Source organism: Apteryx rowi, unplaced genomic scaffold (assembly GCF_003343035.1).
Source record: "Apteryx rowi isolate R43461 unplaced genomic scaffold, aptRow1 scaffold_2, whole genome shotgun sequence".
Classification (NCBI taxonomy): Eukaryota; Metazoa; Chordata; class Aves; order Apterygiformes; family Apterygidae; genus Apteryx; species Apteryx rowi.
Genome location: NW_020448307.1, coordinates 8,028,704 through 8,037,856, shown reverse-complemented (window position 1 = coordinate 8,037,856; position 9,153 = coordinate 8,028,704). Strand labels below are relative to the sequence as shown.

General features: G+C 48.1%; 1 protein-coding gene across 1 annotated transcript; it reads left to right on the top strand.

Moving 5' to 3' along the window:
• The first annotated feature begins 863 nt into the window (after positions 1-863).
• Positions 864-7,651, top strand: NEURL1B (neuralized E3 ubiquitin protein ligase 1B). Its single transcript, XM_026063552.1, has 4 exons — positions 864-1,452; positions 4,595-5,302; positions 6,318-6,443; positions 7,407-7,651. Exons 1-4 carry the CDS (start codon positions 864-866, stop codon positions 7,649-7,651), a joined length of 1,668 nt encoding a protein of 555 aa, XP_025919337.1.
• The last annotated feature ends 1,502 nt before the right edge of the window (positions 7,652-9,153 follow it).

Below are 9,153 nucleotides of genomic sequence, written 5' to 3'. Positions count from 1 at the left end.
ACTTTTCTTGAAATTGATCTCAAAATCGCTATTGACTTTCAATGCTGCAAGATCTCATCCATAAATTCTCCTTCTCCCATCTGTAAAATGAGGATGGCAGGATTTCTGTGCCATCTGTGGTGCTGTGAAGCTAAAAACAATCATCGTTTATAAAGTGCTTTGAGCTCAAATGGGAGGTTCTGTGTAAAGGCGATGCTTTGCGGGATGAAATGTTCCTTAATGTGCCAGTTGGATCTGGTATCTGAACCAGGGGCTGGGTTGAAAGTTTTGGAAGAACACTCTGGCGATGCGGAGGGAGTACTCCAGCTTCTAAATGCCCTGGTTTACTTGTATGGGTCAAAAGCTCCTTTTCACTACTACAGAATTAAGGGACAGAGGAGACAGGGGCTTCATGTCCCACAAAAAAATCAGTATCTTACCAGTATCACCTTTCAGCTTGAGCATCTCTGATCTTAATAATCTTGATTCACAGTGATGATGTGAATCTGGCCACAGTCAGTCGAGCTGCTGTTTTAACAACACATGCATTTTAAATGCATGAGTTACAGTCAAAAGTATCAGGCCTTTCTGAATGGAATAGGATGCATCCGATCAGAACAAAAAGATGTTCTTTTCGTCAGGCTTTGCGGGGTGTAAAAGGGCAGGCAGGTTGCCAAACCTTTACCCAAAAGTGCCAGACTGGTATTATATTTGCATAAAGCCGAGGGCCAGTTTGCATAACAAAGAGCAGACTSTGACTCCCCACAGCATTTCAAGCGTAAATAGAGCAGTTTTCAGCAAGCAATGCAAAGCAACACTGAAACGCCAGCAGAAAGCSAGTTGCAGGGTTTCACAGGCTGAGCAAACCAGGTTAAGCATTTCTAATGGTGCTGGTGTTTTCTCCTTTTGCAGACACAAGTCACCAGACCCGTTCTGTGTCCAGCCGACCCTACTACAGTTTGCCCAACAGCAGCCATGAGAGACGCTCTGTCCTTGCTATCACAGAGCCGCCGCGTTTCCACTCCCAAGCCAAAGGCAAGAATGTCCGTCTGGATGCTCACTCTCGCAAGGCCACTCGGAGGAACAGTTTCTGTAACGGGGTCACCTTCACCAACCGGCCCATCCACCTCTACGAGAAAGTGAGGCTGAAGCTGGTGGCTGTGCACCATGGATGGAGTGGTGCCCTACGCTTTGGCTTCACCATCCATGACCCATCGCAGATGAGCTCTGACGACATACCAAAGTACGCCTGTCCGGACCTAGTGACCCGACCTGGATACTGGGCCAAAGCTTTGCCAGAGAGGTTTGCTGTCAGAGACAATATCTTGGCCTTCTGGGTTGACCGTCATGGGAGAGTCTTCTACAGTATTAATGACGAGGAGCCAATCTTGTTTCACTGTGGTATTAAAGTTTCTGGTCCTCTCTGGGCGCTCATAGATGTCTATGGAATTACCCATGAAGTGCAAATACTAGGTAGGTGTATATTTTGGCAAGTGGCATACTCTTCCGGTTGTTCTTTCCACAAAGTCAGTTGCATGATCATGGAGAAAAGATGCATGATTTATCTGGTTGATCATTTCTCTGGGACATTTAAGAACAGTTTATTGTTGACTTTGTACCTCAAATTAACTGTTTTTCTTTTCCTAATGGCAGGAATCCATAAAGCAATATATTTCAGAGATGTCAGAGATGGAAAGTCCTAAGGCTGCACATTATAGCAGCCATGTGATGGGCTAGATGGAAATCTTTACAGTGCAGTGTAACTGTACCCAGCGTTGTTTGGAGCTCAGACGTGCTGCTGTGGTGTGCTGCAGCACAGTGCTGCTTTACAGCAAGGTCCTCAGGGACTGAAGAGATAAAGTTGACCAGCTCTGGCTTCCCCTGTTCTTTTCCAGCTACCAGTTACTGCCAGTCCCCCAAGAAGAGTGACCCATTCCCAAGCGTGTCCTGGCACCTTCCCCAGCCCTTGGCTGAAGCTGCAGCCTGGATCTCTTATCTCCATTGCAGACTGCTTAGAACCTCTCACGTTACCTTCCTGAGCTACTGTGGGATTTTTAGGAAGCACCGAGGCATGGGAGAGGGCAGTCTGACAGCAGTGGTAGTGTCAAACCCTGAGTTCGGAAACCTATTCCCATCCTGTTCTCTTCACATCCCTCCCTCTCCCAATTTGTTTCATTTAGACAAGAAATTTAAGGTCATTTTGTCTTTGATTTCTCCTCCCTGTCTTGTGTTACAGATGATGGTAACTTTTGACCTTGATGCCCACCTAGATCAGTAGCTTAACAAGCTGTGTTGCAAACATAAGCTGACTTACCTTTTCCCTTACAAACGGTCGTCACCGTGTGCTTGCAAAAGTGCTGGCTGCAGCACAGGATGTAATCTGCCAGCTGGAGAGTGATGAGAAATGTAATGCTGCTCCTCTGTGCTTTGGGGTCCTTGCCACAGAATATCACATCTCCCCTCATCCTGCAAGTAGATCGCTGCATTCAGGTGATGCTTGTCTGATTTACAAGGAACCATCTGTTGGGTGGATTGCAAGAGAGAATGAATTTGTTCCCATTGGCAAACTGAATGAACTGCCATGGAATGACTTGCCTTCTGTGACTTTTAAGGCATTGAAATTTCAAGTGAATTCAGTGTTAGACAGAGTGCTTTCAACTGGTCTACACCATAGGGCATCCTTTTAAAATACAGGTGTGTTCCCCTTTCCTGGAGGCTCCCAGGAGTTGATTTAGTCTTAACAGCCAAGCTAAGCTGCACCTGCTGTAAAGGATGGTGCTTCTGTCCTCACACTGAATAGACACCAGCTATAAGCTGTGAAATGGTTAGTTTAGTGGGCATGCAGCTCTGATGGATATTCTTCAAAATGGTACCAATTATTTTACAGCCAAGAATGCTATGCATAAACAACATGCCTGCTCTGTTTGTCTCAAATGTGTAATTAAACCTCACCAGCAGCTTATCCTGTAATTGCAACTGTGACATGCTTCAGCCTCTGGTGCTCATTGCAGAAGTGAAGGAACATTTGCAGTATTGGCCAGTACAGCTACTTCACCACAGCAGTCCTTCTTCCGCTTTAAATTACAGTTAGAAAAATAGAATTCTGCTTATTTCCTTCCACCACTTCCCCAGTCCCGGCCTGTGGCAGCCAGGTGTGCAGAGCGAAAGATGAGGCCTGAGAGCACCAGTGCTCTGGGTTTTTTCCATCAAAGTCCCAAGCCCCTCAACCTACCCAGTGGACCAAACAGGTTTACAACAGATGCAGCAGTGTCTTAGCAGATGTCCTCGTCTCTCTGACTCCTCCTTCCAAAATTTTGCAAATAGAGCTGAGAAATGTACCCAAAACGCAGATACATGAAGTGCATCTTTCAGCATCATGAAGCTTGGATTTGTCTTGCTCCTCTGTTGCAGCAGTTCTTGCTAAATTCCCTGTTCTTGCAAGCAGCAGCTGGTCCAGCCATCAAGACTATGCGGGAGGCCTCCCCTGCATGGGCTTCTGAACTCAGGCAGCCTGTCCTCTGCAGCTGCTGAATGGGTTCGGGTGTTTTACCTTCTTTGGTAAAAGCCTTGTGATATTCTCCTCCAAATAGCAGGCAGTGTTGGTGCTGGAATGCTTCACCCTTCTCCATCTTTGGGAACATAAGGAGTCTGTTTCATTCAGATGCTCTTATTTCCGTATGCTTTGACCTTTCTCAGCTCTTTGGTGCCTTCCCTTCAGAGAGAAATGTCCAAGCCACCCCAGGCAGTGCTGCTGGTAGAGGGAAAGGCACTCCCTAACCTCCCCATGCCTTTAAATTCCCCCTTGGCCCAGTGCGGCCAAGGTGAAAATCTGGGAACTGACTTAAGAGTCAGCATCCTGGTTTTCTCTTTGCTGTGAAAGTAGAAAATAACACTCTTATTTCAGAAATCTTCTGTCTAACACCTGCAGCAAGTAGCTTTGTGGCAAACTCTCAATTAAAAATCTCCACTTCCAAACAGTTTTTCAAGTTTTACACTGGTGTGAACACCCCTGAGATACTAGCTATGGTTTGACTTGCTGATAAAAGACATCAGCAATGGTAGTGAGCTGTGTGAGGGATGGTATTCTTTAGTCAGATGGATATGTTTTAACAAGGTGACTGTGCCTGAAATATTTATGTAAAATGGCCTCTTTTGAGCACACTTGTGCCTAGACATGTCACAGTTACAAGTGAATGAGTGTGAAAGGAATATATATTCATGCTTGTGCTTCTTCACCCATTACTGTATTGTGGATTTGTCTTGCACGAGACCTTTGGACAACTGGATATTGAGACAACTGGATATTGAGACATTTCCTTCTTTTACAGAGCAAGTGCAAAGCTATTAGTCCCATCTACCAGAAAAGCTGTAGGACCACATTGGTTTACAGCATTTTCCAGTTCACCAGTGGAAGGGGCTCTCAGATTACATGAATACTTTATAATACTTGTTGGTTTTCAGTTACTGCCAAGATGCAGCCATGCATTGCTTTTCCATTGAGAAGAATGGATTTCAGATAATCTGTAGGCTGAAATAATAACAATAGTAACAACAAAAACAGCTAATTGTACCTTGACTCTAACATCCCTTATTTATCCCTGGATTTATCTCACAGATAGCATGTTTGCAGAGACCATGACCACTGCCCGTCTCAGCTCTGCACGACTCAGCACTTGCCTTCCCCAGAGCAACCATGATTCAGCCAACTTCAATAACAATGAACTGGAGAATAACCAAGTGGTGGCCAAAATTGCTAACCTAAACTTGAGTCGGGTACCAGGACTTCCGACAGACAACCACATCATCCCCTGTTGCCCAAACAGACGGCAGCGTGCCCAGGGGGTCCCGGCCTTCCTGGATACAGATCTGCGATTCCACCCCACCCGCGGACCTGATGTTACTTTTTCTCAGGACCGGATGGTTGCATGCACCAACTGGCAAGAAAGCAATAGGACTTTGGTGTTTTCTGACCGGCCTTTGCACATCGGTGAAAGCCTCTTTGTGGAAGTAGGACATCTTGGGTTGCCATATTATGGGGCCCTTTCATTTGGCATCACTTCTTGTGATCCAAGTACTTTACGGACAAATGAGCTCCCAGCAGATCCAGACTTTCTCTTGGACCGCAAGGAGTACTGGGTGGTTTACCGAGCTTTCCCTGTCCTCAACAGTGGCGACATTCTCAGTTTTATGGTCTTGCCGAATGGAGAGGTGCACCACGGGGTGAACGGAGCCAGCCGAGGAATGCTAATGTGCGTGGACACCTCACAGTCTCTTTGGGTGTTTTTTACAATCCATGGTGTAATCAACCAGCTCAAAATATTGGGTAAGTGCAACCGAAAGAGATAATAATGGGGAGCACCTGGCTAGTGAAGTTGCTTGGGCCAGAATGCAAGCTGTGGGTTTGCCTTGGCAGTGTTGGCTTTTGCAGAGCTGCTTGCATGAGGAAAGTGATACTGATGTGAGTAAGCAGCTCCTGATCTGACCTTGCTTTCACAAACAAGAACAAGCGAGACATGGTAGCTGTAACGTAGATGTATGCAGCGTATAGAAGTCTACCAGAAATGGATGAGACTTGAAATGTAAAATAAGCAACAGGGAAGGAGGCAGTGATGGACGTGTGTGTGGTTGGCTGGTTTTTAGAGAAGTCATCTATAAAAGAGCTTCTTTATAAACCCACTATTCCAGCCAACAGGTATGAAAYGCCTGCCTCAGTAGCAGCGGTGTTTTCTGTCAGAGGAGCTGTGGTTTAAGTATGTGTGTTGCTGACAGACAGCAAGCATTCCTCGAGCACTGCCGCAACTCTGGTATCAAATGTCACTTTTTAACTATTGCTGGTGACCTGTTACAGTGCTTTTCCTTTTCTCTCTCTAAGGATACTGTCAACAAATCAGATCTTGATGGCTTTGTAGAACAGGTTTTCTCTTTTAAAGCAAGATGCTTTCCCAGCTGCCTCTGCACTGACAACGAGACTGATAACCTGAGGCTGCTGTTTTTGGAGAGATCAGGACTGCGGGGAAGTGACCTAATACCACAAAATCATGGGTGTCAGATAACCTATTTTTCACCTCATTGAAGTACTGGACAGAAATTATATGATGGCATAGCAAGGTCCAGTACTTGATGGCCCAGGCGGTCACATGTAAAATTATGTACCTACGACACTGGTAAGGGGCAGCACTTAACTCAGCAGCAGCTATACTTTATTGCTAAAGCACGTCATTGCCATGCAGTGTGGAAGTGAGTCACCATGCTGAGGAACATGTAGCTCCAGGTTTTGGGATCTCCATGCGAGATGTGCGTTCGCCCTGCAGCTGGCTGAACCTCTGCTGTGTTTGCAGGCACTGTGCAGTCCAGCCCAGTGACCGTCTCTCCCTCAGGATCCCCCGGCGGCTCACAGTATGACAGCGACTCAGATATGGCCTTCAGCGTGAACAGGTCATCGTCTGCTTCAGAGTCATCGCTCGGTAAGGGAGCGCTCGGCCCTGAACTCCGGGTTGGGAGGTATGCTGCTGTGTGTGCAGCGTGTCAAACTGCAGCTTGCCCCCTGCGAGGGCAGGGGTTCGGGTTTCCCCAGACTGCAGTACACGGAGACACGAACACACGCTGACAGCATGTGCTAGGACTATATAAGATAGCAGGACGAAGTTAGTGGGGAGATCTTACATCTGCTGTGAGACCGGCAGAAATAATTGGAAGGAAAAACAAATAGGTGAGAAGCTTTTCGCAGCCTGAAGAAGGGCTGTGTGTTACTACATCAGTCAGTCTAAGAGAAGACATTGCTGGTCCCTCCAAAGCTTGCCTGGCTGCGGCCGCGGTGCTGGCACAGCCGAGATGTGCCGTGTTGCACATCTGTGGGTTAATGGGACCGAGAGAGGCAGGAACTCCCAGGCTCCTGTCCCGGATCCCCAGCCATGCGCTCCCAAGCCTTGCACGAACCGGACTGCCTCTCTCGGCGCTGTCAGTTGTCCGCTCCCGGACAGCTGCCCGAAGAAGTGTTCGTGTGCTATTGTTTGGCTCTCGGGCAGAGGTGCACGAATGCCCTGCCTGGTACTTTYGCTGCAGCAGCACGGCACAGACGGCCAAGGCACCCTGCTCGGAGCACAGCTCCGTCTGGGAGAGTGGGGCTCTGCTCGCCGGCACCCTGAGACGGGTGTGCGAATAGCGTCGCTGCTTGGGGAAGCCCAAGCAAGCAGCCCTTGGCCTTCTCTGTATAAAACAGATGTCGAGCTCTGGCTGGAACGATACTTGTGTTACCAATTAGACAGGTAAAATAAGCTGGGATTTTATTTGGCCAGAGAAACTAGGCAACAACTAAGGAAGGAAGTGCCTTAAAAAATTTACTTGAGGGGGTGCTCGTTGTACATTATCAGTCGAGTTTGTGCCATCCTGGGGACTGAACGATCTTGTTTCTTCCTCCTCCTTTGCAGTGACTGCTCCCAGCTCCCCCCTGAGTCCTCCCATCTCTCCCGTCTTCCCCCCTCCGGAGCCATCAAGCAGCAAGAACGGGGAATGCACCGTCTGCTTTGACAGCGAGGTGGACACGGTGATCTACACCTGCGGACACATGTGCCTCTGCAACACCTGTGGTCTTAAGCTGAAGAAGCAACTCAACGCCTGCTGCCCAATCTGCCGACGGGTCATCAAAGATGTTATTAAAATATACCGTCCTTAGTGCCCGGCTCGGGCTGTAGGAGGGGAGAACTCCGCTAGCAGTAACCATGCCTTTCCGTCCCTGCTTATGGGTTATCGTGCTGGTCAGTCGTTATCAAGTGGCTCGTTATCTGTGTTTCCTTATTTGACCGGTAGGGCACAATTCAGGGATAAAATTGAGCTGAGGATCTAACGGGGCCCAAAGCCAAGGCTGCCATACAAGCCAGGCTTTGAAAAGTCACGTGCCTACAGATGAAGCCAGTGAATCACTTTATGGACCCAAACCAGCTGCAAATGAGAAATTTCCTGTGCAAAGGCTCTTTTTTTCTTCTGAGGAGAAGGCTTGCTAAGGTGCAGACCAGGAGAGGGAGATGATTGCTATTATTTCAGTGCTGGGTGCCACCAGAGTTCCCAAACCCAAAACCCAAACACCTCTGAGCTGCTGCTGAGTGCTTGCAGCAGTGCCTGGTGCCCTGCTGTGATGGAACAAAAACTTGTCTTAGGATAAGACCCGGTTGGAAGGGTTCAGAGTGGACAAAACTGATCTGGAAAAGTAACATTCATCTTGTTTATAACTGGGGAACAAGTTCAGGCCAAAACAGTAGCACAGCAAGAGCCTCACTTGTTTGGGTTTTGGCCGCCTGAACAGGCTGTTGGGCACATGGAGAAGCTGGTTTGAACTTAGATGAAGCAGCTTTTGCTTTTTTTTGGCAGAGCAGGAATTTTTCGGACAGGGAGGCTGAGTGAGACCTAGGGAGCAGCCACTGGGGCTAGCAGCGATGAACATGAGCCCTTTTGCAATCCCCAGACAGTCAGAACAGCTGTAGTAACAGTGACCTGAGTAGCGGTCAGTAATGATGGGTTGTTTAACTCATCTCCAGTATGGCTGGCTGATTTACATAGCTGTAAATTGCAGCCTGTTCCACGTGGTTGTGGCTTAAACCCGCTTTTGGACGACTATGCTATGATCTTGGCTTAGGGCAGGGACTGACAGGGCATCTTGGAGGAGGCCGGCAGCACATCTGGCCAGCAGCTGAGGAAGAGGAAAAGCGATGGCCTACCATCGTCTAAAATGATAGCTGTTAAGGGAGGGTTTGTCACAGTCACGCACGTGCGCTTGCACTTTGCTCTGCTCCTCTTAGGACTTGGTGTAGTTGCCATCTTGCAAAGTCCTGCCTCACTTTTCTTTAACCCTCCCCCTGTAACCAGCGCCATGGCAGGGCACAGCCTTCCTCCTTCCCCATCCGAGTCCCGCGAGGACTTTTTGGAGCCTGTGGTAGGAAATCCATTTCTGACCCAGTTCAAGCCGGGTCACCTTTTCTTTCTTGGGACTGCATATGCGCTGATTTTACCTGCTGTCTTTCTCCTGCCTCTCCAGGTTTTCACAGCAAAGCTGTCATCTGCCTGGATTGCTCTGGTTCCTAGGGAAAGGCCTCAGCAGTAGACAAGAACTTGTTGAAATGAATAGGGAGTCTCGCTTGGCTTTACTTGGGAGGAGGAAAGAAAAGCCTCTGAGGCTATTAT